Here is a 19,647-nt window from a genome sequence, read left to right on the forward strand (position 1 = left end):
GCCCTGGAGGTACAAATGATGAGCCTAAACTGACCTGGAGGAGGCCAGAGAAAGAATACCAAGGAGGGCATTCTAGGCAGAGAAAACATGTGTAAAAGCATGCTTTCTCCAAACTTTTCAGGGGCCAGCGAATCAGTTAATGCTGGAGCATAGGATTCCAGGGGTGGATGGATGGCAGGCAAGGGCTAGGTCACAATATGCCATGCTGACAAATCTGGGACTTAGCCTAGGGCAAGGAGACACACAGAAACTCTGGAGAGAATTAACACAATCAGATCTTTATTTCACAGCCATCTTTCTAAAGCAGTATGGTAGCTGAATCAGAGGGGATTACAAGTATAAAGGCAGAAAGCCCGGCTAGGTTATTTAAAGGACCCACCTAAGTTCAGTATGTGTTAAGTCAGGACTTGCCCATTCTAAACTGAATCTCAGAACCTGCCCTTTATAGCACTGTTTCCATGCCAAAGATGTTCTGAGTTCCAACTGCTGATTCCAAGAATATGTCTCACACAGTACGAGTAATGAAAGTCCCCTTTCCTCAAACTTTCCAGCTCCAATTCGTAAAAGGCACTCTCTTGACAGAGTCAGTAAGATTCTTGTGGAGACTTACCAGGTGTGAGTTGGGGGGAAGGTAAGAGAAAGAGCAGAATTTTTAGTGCTGTTGAAGGGGAACACTAGTAGAGGGGAGAGGGCTTCTGTAGGGTGGCCAAGACTTTGTAAAAGGAGCAGGAGTTCCAGTAGATGGCAGTAGCAACTCCACCTGCTCCAGCAGCAACAAAAGGAGTCTGAGGGGAGGCAGGTTCCCCACCCAGCCTCCCACACAATCTATCTGTATATCCAGGTGAAGACATTCTTAAACCAAGTGAGTATCCATAAGGCATATAAAACCTATAGTCACCCTTTCTTTTCTACCTATCTTCAAGAAGAACACACAACAGGAGTTCAGAACACCACTTAAAATTGTCTCCTGAGAATAGAGTAACTTGGACCAAAAAGTTCATTTAATTATTATCTTCCATGTAACATGACAGCACATAATTAAACATTCAACACTTATTTGTCCTGAGGATTTAAAATTCATTATTGGGATCAGTGGAAGCTAGAAGTATAGCTGGAACAGTGGCAGACTGTCTCCATAAACTCTGGAAGGATGGGCTGGGAATGACAATTCACATGCAAAAGATAATGGAAAGAAAAGCAGCCATGACAGAGATCTGGCAAATTGTAAGAGGAAATATAGTAGAAAAGCAGGCAGCTAGAGAACAAAATACTTCAGAGAGTTATCTGATTTTAATTCATCCCTTTATGTTGTTGCTGTCTTAATCTTTACGTAAGACAAGGCCTAGGTGAATTGGGTTGTCAAGAGAAATCCTGCTTCAAGTTTCTAGACCCTCCAAAATGTCATTGCTACTGCTCTTTAAACTAACTTACTACAATTAACTGTCTATCTCCTAAGCATATAATAAAGACCAGTCTCACCCCTGGGCAAGAAGGAAAGGATTTATATAATTTGGGCTTGGGTAACAGAGGAAACTAGTAGTGACCACAGGGAAGAGAACTGGAACAGGTAAGCTAGAGGAGGCCCAGAGTCTGGCTGGGTACCAAAGAGGAGCCCTGGAAAAAGCTCGGCTGGCCATCGACTGCCATCATATCTGCACTGTAGTATGAATTCGGATGGAAAACAATAGGCAACCAAAGAATAAAATTCCTCTCACTCACATTTACCAAGTGGCAAGTTCAGAGACTATTTCTGCCCAGAAAATGCTGACTGCTTTAACACAACCAGGATATGAATTTAAAACTGTGTGTAAAGCCAGGCAGCTCTAGTTTTAAGAGTTTATTGTAGGGACTTCCCTGGTGGCACAACGGTTAAGAATCTGCCTGCCAATGCAGGGAACAAGGGTTCGAGCCCTGGTCCAGGAAGATCCCACAGGCCGTGGGAGCAACTAAGCCCATGTGCCACCACTACTGAAGCCTGCGTGCCTAGAGCCCATGCTCCGCAAGAGAAGCCACCGCAATGAGAAGTCCGCACACCGCAACGAAGAGTAGCCTCTGCTCTCTGCAACTAGAGGATGCCCATGCGCAGCAATGAAGACCCAACGCAGCCAAAAATAAAAAAAAAATTTTTAATTAAAAATATGGTTTATTGTATAAGCCATATTATGACTTGTCAAATATGTGTTTGTATATAGTTTGTTTTTTGATAGTTAAAAAATATCAGGGGGCTTCCCTGGTGGCGCAGTGGTTGGGAGTCCGCCTGCCGATGCAGGGGACACGGGTTCGTGCCCCGGTCCGGGAGGATCCCACGTGCCGCGGAGCGGCTGGGCCCGTGAGCCATGGCCGCTGAGCCTGCGCGTCCGGAGCCTGTGCTCCGCAATGGGAGAGGCCACAACAGTGAGAGGCCCGCGTACCACCAAAAAAAAAAAAAAAAAAAAAAAAAAAAAAAATCAAAATGTAGCAAAAACCAGTGTTATTCAGGTCCTAACAGATTAGGGATTTCATTCTGTTTTCTTTAGACTTCATTGTGGACTCTGACAAAAAGGGAAGGAGATATTTCTTGAGAGCTGAAGTTGGGTTTTTAGGGAGAATCAAATGTTTGTGTAAGTGACTGGCTTCCTATAGATTTCCAAAGCCACCTCTAATGACGTTTCTATTTTGCTATAAAGAGTGCGCATATGATGCACTTCTAATCCTTACCTGTGTCTCCTGACGCAAACTGGTATCTTCACTCTCTTTCTCAATTTCTTCCTTGCTTGGAGTCTTAGATATAAACTTGTTTTTGTTTACAGATTCTTCCACCAGTTTTTTTTCCGATTCTTTCATTATTTCCAGAGTCTCTTGAGTAGTGTTACTGTTAGACATCTTCTTCAATAGAATACAGCAGCCTCTATGGACTCCTAAAGAAACATGAAATGCATTAAACAGGAGCTGTGTATCTAAACTTAACACACCTGTAAGACTTGTATTTCATACAGAAGCCTGAAATAGCCTTCCTGTAACCCAGTATAGGGTCCTTTGATAAATGTTACCCCTAGATTAATTTCATTTCTTTAAAGAAAAAAAAAAAGCTTTACTGAGGTAAAATTGACAGAAACTGCATATATTTAAAATGCACTAGGAATTCTCCAGCAGTCCAGTGGTTAGGACTCCCTTGGCGCTTTCATTGCCAAGGGCCCAGGTTCAATTCCTGGTCAGGGAACTAAGATCCTGTAAGCCACGTGGCGCGGCCAAAAAAGTATATATATATACAATTTGATGAATTATGAAACACACATACACCTGTGAAACATCATTACAATCAAGATCGTGAGCACATTCATGACCTCCAAAAGTTTCCTCCTGCTCCTTTAAAAGTCCTTCCTCCCCTTTGCCACCACCCCCAGCCAACCACTGTCGCTACAGATTAGTCTCCATTTTCTAGAATTTTACATCATACAGTATATGGATTCTTTTACTCAGCATAATTATCTTGAGATTCACCAGGATTCAGTTCTAAAGCAATGTAGTTTAAGCCCCCTTGGCACTTTATTTGCCCTCCCTTGTTCCCTACAGAAATCTGCTCACATCTTCAGCTTGAGCACTCCACAGAGTTATCTCACTAGACTCTCTCCAGAAAGAAGATATAAAGCTCTATTCAGTACCAGAGAGGATCACTCTCCTTTCCCAAGGAGAATTTCCACAGCTGCCACAAACCACAACACTGTTACCAACTTCAAGTATCTCCTCCATCAAAAAGCAGCAAAATCAGACAATGCTTATAGAATCTTAAATTCTTTCCTTTATCTTAAGCAAGCTGAAAAGGCAAGAAGAGAGTTTTGTAGTCATCTGTCCTTCGGAAAGACTGGGTCTCTCCCTGGAGGAAGAGAGAATCTTTGCTTTGCTATTCACTATTTGGGTTCAGTCACTTTACTGCCTCCCAAAGATGCAGAGATTTGTAGTGCAGGGGTGGTAGCTCTTTATCACTTGCTATCACTACCTGGGAAATCCTGTAGTGAGGTCAATACAGTAATCCAAGCACCCACTCAGTAACAGAAATTGATGCTCTATACAGAGATTCATGTCCTCAACAACTGTTGAAGTCAAAAATGCTTAGCTCCAACAATGGTTTATAATAGAGGTTTCTCTTTCATGGATTACTGACTGTACTTGAATCCTAAATATTTCTTTCCTTTCTTTAAAAAGATAAGACTGGAAACCTTCCCATATGTCCTGTCTATTCCATGTGACTCTAGAAACCAAGCTAAACAAACAGCAATGCTTCAAGAAAATTGTCATGCCAGACATTTTTTCCTCCTTTCAATCAGTTTCAAGGATAAGACCCAGACGGCTCTTAAGAAGCATGCGTAATCTCATCCTGGCATAAGTTAGTCTGCAAAGATTATTGCTTTGTTCACCTTTTGGTGGCTACTGAGAAGCTGCCTGGAGACTTAAGTTTAAAAGGCTAGAGTCATTCATACAATCATAGTCATACAGCTGAATTTAAATTCTTTTTATTGATTGATTGATTGATTGATTGGCTGTGTTGGGTCTCCGTTGCTGCGCACAGGGTTTCTCTAGTTGCAGCAAGCGGGGATTACTCTTCATTGCAGTGCACGGGCTTCTCATTGCAGGGGCTTCTCTTGTTGTGGAGCACGGGCTCTAGACGCACAGGCTTCAGCAGCTGCAGCATGCAGGCTCAGTAGTTGTGGCATGAGGGCCCTAGAGCATGTGGGCTTCAGTGGTTGCAGCACATGGTCTCAGTAGTTGCAGGAGGCGGGCCCTAGGGCATGCGGGCTTCAGTAGTTGTGGCATGCAGGCTCAGTAGTTGTGGCACATGGGCATAGTTGCTCCACGGCATGTGGGATCTTCCTGGACCAGGGATCGAACCCGTGTCCCCTGTATTGGCAGGTGGATTCTTAACCACTGTGCCACCAGGGAAGTCACATACAGCTGAATTTAAAGATAAGAAATAGGGACCTCCCTGGTGGCGCAGTGGTTAAGAATCCGCCTGCCAATGCAGGGGACACGGGTTCGAACCGTGGGGTCCAGGAAGATCCCACATGCCGTGGAGCAACTATGCCCGTGTGCCACAACTACTGAGCCTGCGCTCTAGAACCCGCGTACCGCAACTGCTGAGCCTGCATGCTGCAACTACTGAAGCCCGTGCACCTAGAGCCCGTGCACCACAACGAAGAGTAGCCCTGCTCACTGCAACTAGAGAAAGCCCGCACACAGCAATGAAGACCCAACGCAGCCAAAAATAAATAAGTAAACAAACAAACAAATAAATAATAAAATAAAGATGAGAAATACTGGAAGAAACTGACTACAATAGAAAATGGCTGATATTTTGTTTTTTAATTAATTGATTCAGGACCTGGAGGCTTCTATAAAAAACGTTACAACCTACAGAGCTTACGTTTTTTATTTTTATTATTTTTTAATTTATTTTTGGCTGCGTTGGGTCTTCGTTGCTGCACGTGGGCTTTCTCTAGTTGTGGTGAGCAGGGGCTACTCTTCGTTGCGGTGCACGGGCTTCTCATTGCAGTGGCTTCTCTTGTTATGGAGCACGGGCTCTAGGCGTGTGGGCTACAGTGGTTGCAGCATGCGGGCTCAGCAGTTGTGGTACGCGGGTCCTAGAGTGCGCGGGCTTCAGTAGTTGCTGCACATGGGCTCAGTTGTGGCGTGCAGGCTCAGTAGTTGTGGCTTGCGGGCCCTAGAGCACAGGCTCGCAGTTGTGGCGCATGGGCTTAGCTGCTCTGCAGCATGTGGGATCTTCCCGGACCAGGGGTTGAACCTGTGTCCCCTGCACTGGCAGGCGGATTCTTAACCACTGCGCCACCAGGGAAGTCCCTACAGAGCTACAGATCATTGGCTGTACGTGGGAACTGCATATACACATATATGTTTTTTTCCCCCATGGGTAAATCAAGGCTCCATTCTCTTCAGTTTGAAATACAGTAAAACTCAGCACATGCCTTCTCTATTATCTCTTAGCTGGGAAACATCAATAAAGATCAGAATTGGAAGGGTTCTTAGATACAGCCTCATGCAATCTTCCCCATCCTCCCCAAAGAAGAGTCCCTTTGTGTAAGTTCCTGAGAGGAACTTTCTTTCTCCTAGAAAACTCCTGGGACAGGATCAACTCACTATTTCATAAACAGTCTTAACTGTTATATAGTTTCTCCCTATAAAAAGCTATGAACTGTTTCAATCTTGATCCTAAATCTGCCTTAGAGTCAAACAAGATTAAGTTTACTTCTTTTACCACATGACAGATCTTCAATATTTCTTTTTCAGGCTTAAACAACTTTAAAAAGATTACTCTGTCAGAAAGAAAAGGTGAGAGGTGGGGAATGAGGGAACTGGATAAAGGTGGTCAAAAGGTACAAACTTCTGGTTATAAGATAAATAAGTACTGGAGAGGTAATGTACAACCTGATGACTATAGTTAACTGTATGGTATATTTAAAAGTTAATAAGAGAGTACATCCTAAAAGTTCTCATAAGAAAATAAAATTTTTTTTGGCCTGAAATTTAATTGAATTTTTAAAATTCATACAACATAAAGTTAACCATTTTAAAGTGAACAATTCAGTGCATTTAGTACATTCAGTGTTGTGTAACCATCACCTCTATGTAGTCCCAGTACATTTTCATCACCCCAGAAGGAAACCTATGAGGAAACGGATACTAACTAAACTTATTGTGGTAATCATTTCATAGTACATGTATGTTAAGTCATTAAGCAGTACACCTTAAACTTATACAGAGCTATATATCAATTATATTTCAATAAAACTGGAAAAAAAAAAGGTGGTGATAGGGACAAATATAAAGCAGCTGGTTGTTTCTTTTTCCAGGATGGGCCTCAATTACCAAATAGGTATATTTGTCAATCAGAATGATAACTTTGCAGCTCCTCTTTACATATAAGGCAGAAAAGGCTCAACCATCTGGACACCTGGACTAACTTCACGGTGTCCAAGCACTGCTACTCAGTCAAAGCACTAATGAAAAAACCCAACTAAACCAAAAAACGGTCTTTCATAATAGCCACCTGTGGAATATGGTCACGCATTCCAACTTAAGTTGTAGGGAGCCACATGGTTTCCTTTGTTCACTGGGAAACAGGAAAACTTGAACTTTAGATTGTTTAAGACGTCCATAAAACAGTTATTAATGCAAACACTTTAAACAATTTTGACAGTCATTTCCACTGAGACTACTGGCCTCTTATAGAGGTGTGTAAAACAAAGCAATTCCTTTTTTAAAAATTAATTAATTAATTAATTTTTTGGCTGTGTTGGGTCTTCGTTGCTCTGCACGGGCTTTATCTAGTTGTGGTGAGTGGGGGCTACTCTTTGTTGTGGTGCACGGGCGTCTCATTGTGGTGGCTTCTCTTGTTGCGGAGCACGGGCTCTAGATGCGCGGGCTTCAGTAGTTGTGGCACACGGGCTCAGTAGTTGTGGCTCGTGGCCTCTAGAGTGCAGGCTCAGTAGTTGTGGCACATGGGCTTAGTTGCTCTGCAGCATGTAGGAGCTTCCCAGACTAGGGATCGAACCCATGTCCCCTGCACTGGCAGATTCTTAACCACTGCACCACCAGGGAAGTCCCCAAAGTAACTTGTACTCTGAGGAAAAAGGAAGCAGCAGAGAAAGGGTACGGTAGACACTATACTGGCTACCTATCCAAATCTCCCCTTTCTCCCACACTCAATCTAGCCCAGATTTCCTTTTGGTGTTTGCCTTCCTCTGAGGACACATGATCAGGGAAGGTAATCCTATCCCTAAGCCCTAGGAAGTGGATCTTTCTTCTTTTTTTAATTTTATTTGGTTGTGTTGGGTCTTAGTTGCGACACGTGGGATCTTCGTTGCGGCATGTGGAATCTTTTGTTGCGCTGGCGGGCTCTTCGTTGTGGCACACAGGCTTCTCTCTAGTTGTGGCGCTCAGGCTCTAGAGCACGTGGGCTCAGTAGTTGCAGTGAGCAGGCTCTCCAGTTGTGGCGTGCCAGCTCCAAAGTGCACAGGCTCAGTAGTTGCAGCATGTGGGCTCTCCAGTTGTGGCACGTGGGCTCCAGAGCATGCGGGCTCAGTAGTTGTGGCATGCAGGCTCTCTAGTTGTGGCGTGTAGGCTCCAGAGCACACGGGCTCAGTAGTTGCGGCACACGGGCTTAGTTGCCCTGTGGCATGTGGGATCTTAGTTCCCCAACCAGGGATCGAACCTGCGTTCCCTGCATTGGAAGACGGATTCTTAACCACTGGACCACAGGGAAGTCCCTAGGAGGTGGATCTTAATTAGCTAGACTATTCGTGGTAAGTCTGTTTCCTTTTTGTGTCTGGGTTCGGAAGGGACAAGTGACTCAACTATCACCAGTGAGACATGAGAGGATTTTGCTAGGTGGGTGGCTTTAAAGAAAGGCTTCTCACTGTATTAAAAAAAGAAAAAAAAGCCACTAGAAAAATGGTTATCTTCTGCTGAAGGTTTGTCTTTTGTGCAGATGATGCCTGGACTGCAACAACCTGCCAACACATGGAGAAGGGTGGATCAGAGAGAGTAAGATAGTAATGAGGGGTCAGAGTTTTAACTCTAGAGTTAAGATCCATCAGAAGATACACCAAGCTCAAATCTGTATTTCTTGAGCGGAGGGTCTCTTTTGTTCTCCAAAATAACCTTTAACTACACTCATTTCCATAATCCTATACAGAAGGCTCTCCTTTCTCTTGGGGCATAAGGATTTCTGGAAACAATTTTTTCTGGGCCGAAACAAAAGCAAAAGTTGCAGCCAAGGGACAAGATAATTTATTAGCAGGAAAAAGAAAGAAAGAAAGAAAAAGCTTTAAAGAGGAAGAATAAAGCCAGTAGACAAGGGTTAAAAGGCAGAGAAGTAATTTCCACTGTGAATGGCTTATTCAATGGAGAAAGGAACTATTTCATATATAACTTGACTAGAACAAAGCAAGACATTAAGCTCCCAGGAGAGCCTAGGTGTGTGCTTCCCTGCAACCTATCTGTGTACGTTGTACATTTCACCCAGGCAAATAGCACAATTTTAAGGCAGAGTGTCTCCTGAGGACACTCAGTGGCTCAAGCCGCACAGAGGGGACTGTCAGAAGTCGAGGGCAAGGAGAGGGAGTGAGGAAATAGGATGATACAGAGGAGGATGATTGGGAGCCAAGATTTGGCAATTTTTTCAGGAAGAATACTGCATATTCCCCATAAATTTTTTGACTGCTGAGGTAAGTACCTTCCAGAGCACAGTGAGATTATATATCCTTCCATCAACTCTATAAACAACCTTCTAGGCATTGTGCCAAAAAGAATATATTATATAGGGGACACTCAGAGAAAGAAGGGCAGTTTCATTTTCTCCCTTTTAATCCATGGCCAAGTAGAGAGAATTAAGAAAGAACAAAATAGCTAGAGGCTAAAAATTCTGACATACCCTGTGGCAAAATCCCTGTAAACTTTCCAGTCCTTTTCTCATTCATATATCAAGAATAAATTACTCCCAGTTGATACTCATACTGAAAAAATATTTAGAATCTAGGGGTTCAGGAGAATGTATAAACAAATTGTGGTATATTCATATAATAGAATACTATTCAACAATTAAAAAAATGAACTTTTGGTGTTTGTTTTCCTCTGAGGACACATGATCAGGGAAGGTGACCCTATCCCTAAACCCTAGAAGGTGGATCAATCATGGTAATTCTTTTTTGTGACTCGTTTGAGAAGAAGCAAGTGATTCAATCATCACCCATGAGACATGAGGCAACTTTGCTGGGTGTATACTGACATACACAAAAACATGATGGATCTCAAAACTATATAGTAAGTAGAAGAAAGTGCATCTCCTTCCCCAAAAATACATACTATATAAGTCCATTTATATGAAATTCAAGAACAGGCAAAACTACCCTACAGTGGTTTAAATCAGAAAGGTTTGGGGGTAAAACACTGATTGGAAAGAGATATAAGGGATTCTTTAGGAGTGATGGAAATATTCCATCTTGTTAGAGGTAATGGTTACATGGGTGTATATAATTGTCAAAACTTATTAGCTGAATGCTTAAGATCTGTGCATTTTATTGTATGTTATTTAAACACAGAGAGCGAAAATAATGCCCTTAGTAGTCAAAACATTGGGGACAAAACATTCATAGGGTTAAAATGGTAGGTTAAAAACAAAACAAAACTGTCTAGATGCCCATGATGGCTAGCCTATTTATACACTCTTTGACATTGGAGTTAGGAGAAAAGGAAAAGCCATTAATGTTTATTGAGTGCAATTATGAACTTGGTGCTTTATGCACTTCCACTCATACCGCCAAGAGTAGTTAAGGCATTTACCCAATGTCTGCTGACCTTGGGCAAATTCCTTAACTACTGTCATACTAAATGACAGAATCAGACCCAAACTCTAGTGCTGATGCCAAAGTCTGCATTCTTTCTATGACTTTGCTTATTGTTTCTATACATTACTTTAATCCTAACAAAACTCTTTGTTAGGGCATTTCTAAGATGAAGAAGCCAAAGCTCAGAGGAATTAAATAACTTTCCCAAGTTACGAGGGGCAAAGGCAAGATTCCAGCCTGTGTCTGATCCCAAAGCCAAAGTTCTAGGTATCCCAAGGTAGACATTCAGGAGTGTTCTGGGATGTGAAGTAAGGTATGGGAGGAGTGCCTAGATGCAAGGCCTCTCTTCAGAGAGTGTCAGTGGGGGACATATTTGGGGGCTTGTAAACTCTCCCATCTTTCCCCTCAATCTGGGTCACCTCTCATGACTTAAAATTTTTTATAGTTTATAGAAAATATCTTATTTGATCTTCTCAAGGTATAAAATATCACCATTTTATTTATAAATGAAATACATTGTTCAGGGCCATACAGTCTATATAAGAAGCCAGAATTCAAACCCAGGTCTTCTTGATTCCAAAATCCCATGTTCTTTTCACTACAGTGCCCAAACGATGAAAAACAAAAAGAGTATGATAACTGCATACCTGAAAAGGAAAACTGGTTCAACCGCCCTTGGGAGAAGGACAAGAAAGAAGGCCCTACTGAGTTATGAGAGATATGGGTCCAACACTCCCTTCTCTTCAGAGAGAGAAAGCAGAATGTGGGGGAATAGAGTATAAAGTACTTATGGAACATGTAAAGCTATAGTTATGTGACAGTCACCAAGTCCTTTAAGGATTTCAGAAGTCAAATGTCATAGGTTTCACTAGTACTAGGCCAATAAAAATAACAACAACAATAATAACAATTATGCCAATTTTCTAAAATCAGGGAAGCATGAGAAAATCATTCTGCTCTGTAAATGCAAAAGGATTCACTGGTGTGTAAGGGAGGCCACAGGAGTTGGCTGATGTCCAGAGCAATTCCTTAGGCAAAGTAAACAGAGAAACAAGATTAAAATGTTCTGGACATGTACTCTCTTTGTTCAATATCTGTGATAGTTGTACTTGCCCTGAAATGAGAACTACAGGTGCTTTGATCGATGGACTGAAGTGTTGGTTGGGTTTCGTTTCAGTTTCTAACGGCTTCTCTACATTCTTGGCCCAAAATGCCCATTTTACTTCCTTGAGCGAAACGGAACAAATCATATTTCCTCCTCTTTCAGACAAAAAGCAGCAGTGCTCAAACAATGGAGCACCTCTGCTGTTTCTATTTTATTTAGTTTTATCATAGTAATGCCACTATGTAGAAAATATCACAGAATCTTAGGGATGGAAAAGATCTTGAAAGTTCACACTGTCCTTTCCCACGCCCTGGCAAAACTGCTCCTATCTAAACCCAGACAAGACATTCTGGGAAAGAAAAATAAAAATCACAATTTATCTACTGTTCATGGCATTTCAAGATGCCTTCTATTGCTTAACTTAAACACCATGCAACTAAGTCTGTATTGCCCTACTGTGATGAACTTAGAGATGAATGTTACCACCTATTAGGTGGAAAGGACATCTAAGCCAACAATTTAGTATTAAAAGAATCTTTCAAAATCTAAAATTGAATGTGAGGGGCTTCCCTGGTGGCACAGTGGTTAAGAATCCGCCTGCCAGTGCAGGGGACACAGGTTCAAGCCCTGGTCCAGGAAGATCCCACATGACGCAGAGCAAGTAAGCCCGTGCGCCACAGCTACTGAGCCTGTACTCTAGAGCCCGCGAGCCACAACTACTGAGCCCATGTACCACAACTACTGAAGCCCACGCACCTAGAAACCATGCTCCGCAACAAGAGAAGCCACCACAATGAGAAGCCAGCGCACCAAAACAAAGAGTAGGCTCCGCTCTCAGCAACTAGAGAAAACTCACGTGCAGCAGTGGAGATCCAATGCAGCCAAAAATTAAATAAATATAAAAAATAAATAAAATAAAATAAAATTGAATGTGAGTTCGGCCAGAGAAATAAGATAAGAACAATTTAATTTCACATGAAGGAATTGGAAAACTTTAAGAATCATTACTCCTTAAGCCTCTGCTGCAAAGGAGAGCCTGCTATTTATTCCCCAATAGCCAATCACCTCTTCCTCAATACAACTACTGATTTAAAAAATTTTTTTTGTTTATTTATTTTATTTATTTTTGGCTGCATTGGGTCTTAGTTGCAGCACGCTGGATCTTCATTGAAGCATGCGGTGCGTGGGCTTCTGTCTAGTTGCAACGTGTGGGTTTTCTCTAGTTGTGGTGTGCAGGCTCCAGAGCACGTGGGCTGTGTAGTTTGCGGCATGCAGGCTCTCTAGTTGAGACACGCGAGCTCAGTAGTTGTGGCACGTGGGCTTAGCTGCCCCGCGGCATGTGGGATCTTAGTTTCCTGACCAGGGATCGAACCTGTGTCCCTTGCATTGTAAGGTGGATTCTTTACCACTGGACCGCTAGGGAAGTCCCCAACTACTGATTTTCAGTTGGGCACATGGCTGCCTATAAAAATGCTTCACATATCCCAACCTCCATTATAGCTAAAAATGAGTGTGTGACTAGGTTCTAGTCCATGGGATGTAAGGAGAAAGAAGTATTGTTGTAGGTTGGATTATGTCCCCTCAAAATTCATATGTTGAAGCCCTAACACCACACAACCCCGACCCCCCACCCCCGCCCAATACCTCAGAATCTGACTGTATTTGGAGATAGGGCCTTTAAAGAGGTGATTAAATTAAAACAAGGCCTAATCTGGCTGGTATCCCTATAAGAAGAGGAAATTGAGACACACAAAGAGACACTAGAGGTGTGTAGGCACAGAGAAAAGACCATGTGAGGACACAGTAAAAAGGAGGCCATTTGAAAATCCAGAAGAGAGACTTCAGGAAAATCCAAATCTGCTGACACCTTGATCTTGAGACTTCTAGCCTCCAGAACTGTGAGAAAATAAATTTCTGTTGTTTACGCCATCCAGTTTGTGGTATTTTGTTACAGCGGCCCTAGGAAACTAATACAAGTAGTAAATACAACTTCTATGAAGTATCCTTAATGGAAGTGAATGGTCCTTCTTTACTCATCCCTAATTCTTTTTTTTTTTAACATCTTTATTGGAGTATAATTGCTTTACAATCGTGTGTTAGTTTCTGCTTTATAACAAAGTGAATCAGTTATACATATACATACGTTCCCACATCTCTTCCCTCTTGCGTCTCCCTCCCTCCCACCCTCCCTATCCCACCCCTCTAGGTGGTCACAAAGCACCGAGCTGATCTCCCTGTGCTATGTGGCTGCTTCCCACTAGCTATCTATTTTACGTTTTGTAGTGTATATATGCCCATGCCACTCTCTCACTTTGTCACAGCTTACCCTTCCCCCTCCCCATATCCTCAAGTCCATTCTCTAGTAGGTCTGTGTCTTTATTCCCGTCTTGCACCTAGGTTCTTCATGACCTTTTTTTCCCTTAGATTCTATATACATGTGTTAGCATACAGTATCTGTTTTTCTCTTTCTGACTTACTTCACTCTGTATGACAGACTCTAGGTCCATCCACCTCACTACAAATAACTCAATTTCGTTTCTTTTTATGGCTGAGTAATATTCCATTGTATATATGTGCCACATCTTCTTTATCCATTCATCTGTTGATGGACACTTAGGTTGTTTCCATGTCCTGGCTATTATAAATAGAGCTGCAATGAACATTTTGGTACGGACTCTTTTTGAATTATGGTTTTCTCAGGGTATATGCCCAGTAGCGGGATTGCTGGGTCATATGGCAGTTCTATTTTTAGTTTTTTAAGGAACCTCCATACTGTTCTCCATAGTGGCTGTATCAATTTACATTCCTAACAACAGTGCAAGAGTGTTCCCTTTTCTCCACACTCTCTCCAGCATTTATTGTTTCTAGATTTTTGATGATGGCCATTCTGACTGGTGTGAGATGATATCTCATTGCAGTTTTTTTTTGAGGTACGCAGGCCTCTCACTGTTGTGTCCTCTCCCGTTGCGAAGCACAGGCTCTGGACGCACAGCGGCCATGGCTCACGGGCCTAGCCGCTCCGCGGCATGTGGCATCTTCCCGGACTGGGGCACGAACCCGTGTCCCCTGCATCGGCAGGCGGACTCTCAACCATTGTGCCACCAGGGAAGCCCCTCATTGTAGTTTTGATTTGCATTTCTCTAATGATTAGTGATGTTGAGCATCTTTTCATGTGTTTGTTGGCAATCTGTATACCTTCTTTGGAGAAATGTCTATTTAGGTCTTCTGCCCATTTTTGGATTGGTTTGTTTTTTTGATATTGAGCTGTATGAGCTGCTTGTAAATTTTGGAGATTAATCCTTTGTCAGTTACTTCATTTGCAAATATTTTCTCCCATTCTGAGGGTTGTCTTTTGGTCTTGTTTATGGTTTCCTTTGCTGTGCAAAAGCTTTTAAGTTTCATTAGGTTCCATTTGTTTATTTTTGTTTTTATTTCCATTTCTCTAGGAGGTGGGTCAAAAAGGATCTTGCTGTGATTTATGTCAGAGTGTTCTGCCTATGTTTTCCTCTAAGAGTTTGATAGTGTCTGGCCTTACACTAGGTCTTTAATCCATTTTGAGTTTATTTTTGTGTATGGTGTTAGGGAGTGTTCTAATTTCATACTTTTACATGTACCTGTCCAGTTTTCCCAGCACCACTTATTGAAGAGGCTGTCTTTTCTCCACTGTATATTCTTGCCTCCTTTATCAAAGATAAGGTGAGGTGACCATATGTGCGTGGGTTTATCTCTGTCATCCCTAATTCTTGCTGGCCTGAATGTAGAAGTAAAGGCTGGCACTTCAGCAGCCATCTGAGACTGTGAGGTGATAGTAGGATTGAAAACCATAGACAGTGGGGCAACAGAAGAAACCTGAGTCCTTGACTAGACCAACCCTGGACTGCACTGGCTCCCTCTGGATTTCCTAAGTGTGACAGAAAAATACACTTCTGTCTTGTTTAAGATATTATTTAAGTTTTGCTGTAATATATATTCACAGCACGCACACACTCAAAATAATAATAATGATGAAAATAACAGTACACAATTAGTCAATTCCTATAAGCAAGGAATCCTGTAGCAACAACCTGGAGCTTATATGTACTTGGGAGGCAAGAGGTAAAATAAGGAAAATTTGGTACTTTTACAGAGGATATAAAAGCATCACCCTCGTGCTCCAATACTACCTCTGCTACAAGGAAAAGGCTGAGCATGATTAAAGGGCGAGTTAGGGGCGGCACCCATCAAAATAAAGAACATTCAATCTCTAGAGCATAAAGGGCAGTAAGCATGTTATAGTGGATAAGTTTATGGACTTTGTAGTTTGACATGATTTGGCTATAAGACTAATGTTTCTACAACTTATTAACCATGTAAGTAAGCCTCAGCCTCCTTATCTGTAAGATTAGACATGATATATATCTCATAGAGTCATTGGAAAATCACATAGCAAATGTAATGTGCCTACACACAGTATGCTCAAGTAAATGTTAGTTCCTCCTAATCCTATTTTACAGTAAGAAGGTAAAGAAAGATATTTGAGAGACCCCTCTTCCTGGCTGTTCAGTGGTACTGTTTTTCTCTTATGAGCACACATATTTCCACTTGGAATTGGCACCTTGTATACACCCATTTCCCAATCAGTATTGAACCCACATTATTCTGCATAGGTGAGATCCTTGCCTATTTTAATGAGAATTAGAATTCTTATCTTTTTTCTTGCTTGCAGTCTTTTACTGCCTATTTACCACTTACTGTACTTGGTTTCCTACTTTTCTTGATACTTTGGTATTTTAAGAATTGTTTTTAAAAAGTCGATTTAGGTAAATGCTTCTTTCAAAAGGAAGAGCTCCAATGTTTGATATAGCTGTAAGCATACACCTAAGGCAAGAGATGAATCAATGAAGAGTAGCTGGTTCCTTCAGACATGTTACTCATGATGTTTAAAGAACACACAACATTTGATGGCTCAGATCCTAAAGAGGCCTCACTTCTAGAAAGTTTATCATTGATCACTCTATTGTGTGTACAGGGCTAGACATTTTACAAGTAGATATCACCATTCTCTTTATAGAAGAGTAAACTGAAGACCAAAATGATCAAGGAGCAAATCGTGTTGACTCTAACTTCAAAATATAACCAAAATCTGGTGACTTCCTACATTTCCACTGCTACCACCCTGGTCCAAGCCACCATCTCTCTTGGCTGATAGCCTTCTAACTGGTCTCCTGATTCCAATCTTGCTCCCCTACAGTATTTTCTAAACATAGCAACCAGAGTAATTGTGTAAAAACAGTTTCAGATCATGTTATAGCTTTGCTCAAAACTCTCCAATGGATCCCCATCTCACTCAGAGCAAAACCTGAGTTCTTAAAATAACCTATAAGACCTTAAATAATCTGACCACTAATTTGCCCTCTGATCCCATCTCTTACTATTTCTCCAATATATGCAGTTTCAATCACATTGGCTCCTCCTTGTGCCCTAAACCCACTTTATAGTGATTGCTTTTACTGTTCCTTCCTTCTGCCTGGAATGGTCTTCTCCCAGATAACAGCATGGCTTGCTTACTCAGTCTTTTCAGATCTTTACTCAGATGCCATCTCAGGAAGCCTTTTTCTGGTCAAATAACTAAAATTACAAAACCCCAAACACTTCCTATGCTACTTTTCTAAGGCCTCCCCACAAAAAGTTAGCCAGATACCAAACAGATTTTTTGCTCCTCTTTGCTTAACAGGTAAATCTGAAGTTTGGTTTTATTCCTCTGAGACAGAAAGTGATGGTATAATGAGAAGTTCGCATCTCACTAATAGAGACTTGAATAGTTCAAAAGAGGGGAACAAACTCATGGATCTCTTGAAGCCTCTTTCAATCCTTCAAATCTGTAAATAGCCAAGCATGGAAACACTGGAGGAGAGGAGAACAAGACACACCATAATTTCTCAAGTATCCCTGACATAAAATGTAAGAAGAAAAACAATACTCTTGACTTCTTTCATTTACAAGATCTACAAGGGGTATTTTCTTTGTATGAATGAATCACTCTCAGTCTCTAAAGCAATAAGGTACAGGAGAAGATACATGCCATGATCTGCTATGACAAGGAACTAACACTGAGTTAAGTGAAACCTCCCAGATGTATGTCAATAAATATGAACAAGCTAGAGAAGTGAAGATGGAGAATACAGAAGCTAATCCCAGCTGATCCTCTAACTCCAGACCCAATAGTGTGCAAATATAACATTTACAGGGACTACCATATCAGAGTGAAAGAGAAAAAAGGAAAAACAAGTAAGAAAAAAGCTGCCGATTTCTGACTCAGCTCTAAAGCTACCAAAATAAGCAAGGCAGCTTCAGATATCAAGACAAATCTCCTCTGGTCTAGAGGCCAGGGTTTGACTTAGACTTGGCATAAGCCCAACTGACTGCAGCAGCAACTCAATTCACAGACAGGTGATAGGTATTTCCCACCATATCTTTTCTCAATCAAATCAAAGTAAGAAGATATGTATTATTACATTGTTTATATTAAGCAGCAAAATTTGAAAAGTAAGAGAAAACCACCTTATACCATTCTTGAAACATTTTATTTCACAGCTTTATATACAGTTATGGTATTAATGTCATATATCACTGAGTAAATGAATTCTGCAAGGTTAAATGATGATGTGTTTATGTTCTAACTGCTCATTGGCCCCCAGGTCAGCCAATCTGATCCAGGACTCCATGGCAACAGGCTCTATCACTAAGAGCTACAAGATGATATTCCCCTTGCCTCCTCCTCTTTTTTTTTTTTTTTAATAAAACACTTTCCACAGAAACTGCTGCAAATATTATCAAAGAATAGTCTGTACAGACAAGTAAGCAATGCTGCCATTCTGATATACTAAAAATGAATAGTAGGGGGAAAGAGTGAATAGCAATGACAATGAATCTATGCAAATAACAAGGGATCCTCCAAACTCCAGCAATCTTCCCTTGTTTAATTTCAAAGGAGAAATTCAGGAATCCTTGCACCGTGAAAAACCATCACTAGGATAAATTGTGGGATTAGTATAAGTAAAGTGCTGCCCAGCTGAAATCCCAATATTGAAGCTTCCCATGCTACAGTATATGGAAAAAGCTAAACGTTCTAAGACTGCTAACCTTTGTAAGTTTCCCATAACTTTCTTTGAAATGTTAAAATCATCATCAAAACTCACAGATTTCAGGCTCTTATTTTCCATATTCTCAAATCACAATCAGCTCATACAGTTCCTGTAATTCTATGATATCAGTCCTCTTTTCTATACCCCCCTCCCCCATCATGCTCCACTGTGCTTAGAGAAAAAATTGCTATGTCTAAATGAGGAAATACGGTAGTGCCCCCCCCCACCCCAATTCTGCAGCTTTGCTTTCCTTGGTTTCAGTTACCCACAGTCAACTGAAGTCCAAAAATACTGAATGGAAAATTCCAGAAATAATTCATAAGCGCTGTTCTGAATAGCATGACGAAATCTTGTGCCATCCCACTCAGTCCCGCCCAAGACAGGTATCATTCCTTTGTCCCTCCGTATCCCTCCGTATCCCACCTGTCAGTTAATTAGTAGCCTTCTCAGTTATCAGATCAACTGTCATGGCATCAAAAGTGCTAGTGTTCAAGTAAGCCTTATTTTACTTAATAATGGCCCCAAAGCACAAGTAGTGATGCTGGCAATTTGGATACGCTAAAGAGAAGCCGTAAAGTGCTTCCTTTACGTGAAAAGGTGAAAGTTCTCAACTTAATAAGGAAAGAAAAAAATCATATGCTGAGGTTGCTAAGAATGAATCTTCTGTGAAATTGTGAAAAAGAAAAAAATCTGTGCTAATTTTGCGGTCACACCTCAAACTGTAAAACTTATGGCCACTAGTGCTTAGTTAAGATGGAAAAGGTATTAAATTTGTACAATAAGATATTCTGAGAGAGAGACCATATTCACAAAACTTTCATTAATATATTGTTATAATTGTTCTATTTTATTATTGTTGTTGTTAATCTCTTACTGTGCCTAATTTATAAATTAAACTTTGTCATAGGTATGTATGCATAGGAAAAAGTATAGTATATACAGGGCTTGGTACTATCCAGGTTTCAGGCATCCACTGGGGGTCTTGGAACATATCCCCCGTGGACAGGGAAGAGCCACTGTAATACCTTTGCTCTTCACATTCAATTCCCAATTCCTTCTCCCTCAGCTACAGATCTTCTTG

The 19,647-nt window shown here is 41.4% G+C and overlaps 1 protein-coding gene across 16 annotated transcripts in view; it reads right to left on the bottom strand.

Moving 5' to 3' along the window:
* The window catches only part of R3HDM2 (R3H domain containing 2), a 149,484-nt gene that overhangs the window by 42,277 nt on the left and 87,560 nt on the right, over nucleotides 1-19,647 (bottom strand). For all 16 annotated transcript variants that reach the window (XM_082850402.1, XM_082850403.1, XM_082850401.1 and 13 more), the window contains one exon: nucleotides 2,698-2,897. In XM_082850402.1, the coding sequence (XP_082706528.1) occupies nucleotides 2,698-2,862 (165 nt within the window). In that variant the 5' untranslated portion in view covers nucleotides 2,863-2,897. The remainder of the gene's footprint in view (nucleotides 1-2,697; nucleotides 2,898-19,647) is intronic.

Source organism: Leucopleurus acutus, assembly GCF_964270905.1.
Source record: "Leucopleurus acutus genome assembly, chromosome: 11".
Lineage (NCBI taxonomy): Eukaryota > Metazoa > Chordata > Mammalia > Artiodactyla > Delphinidae > Leucopleurus > Leucopleurus acutus.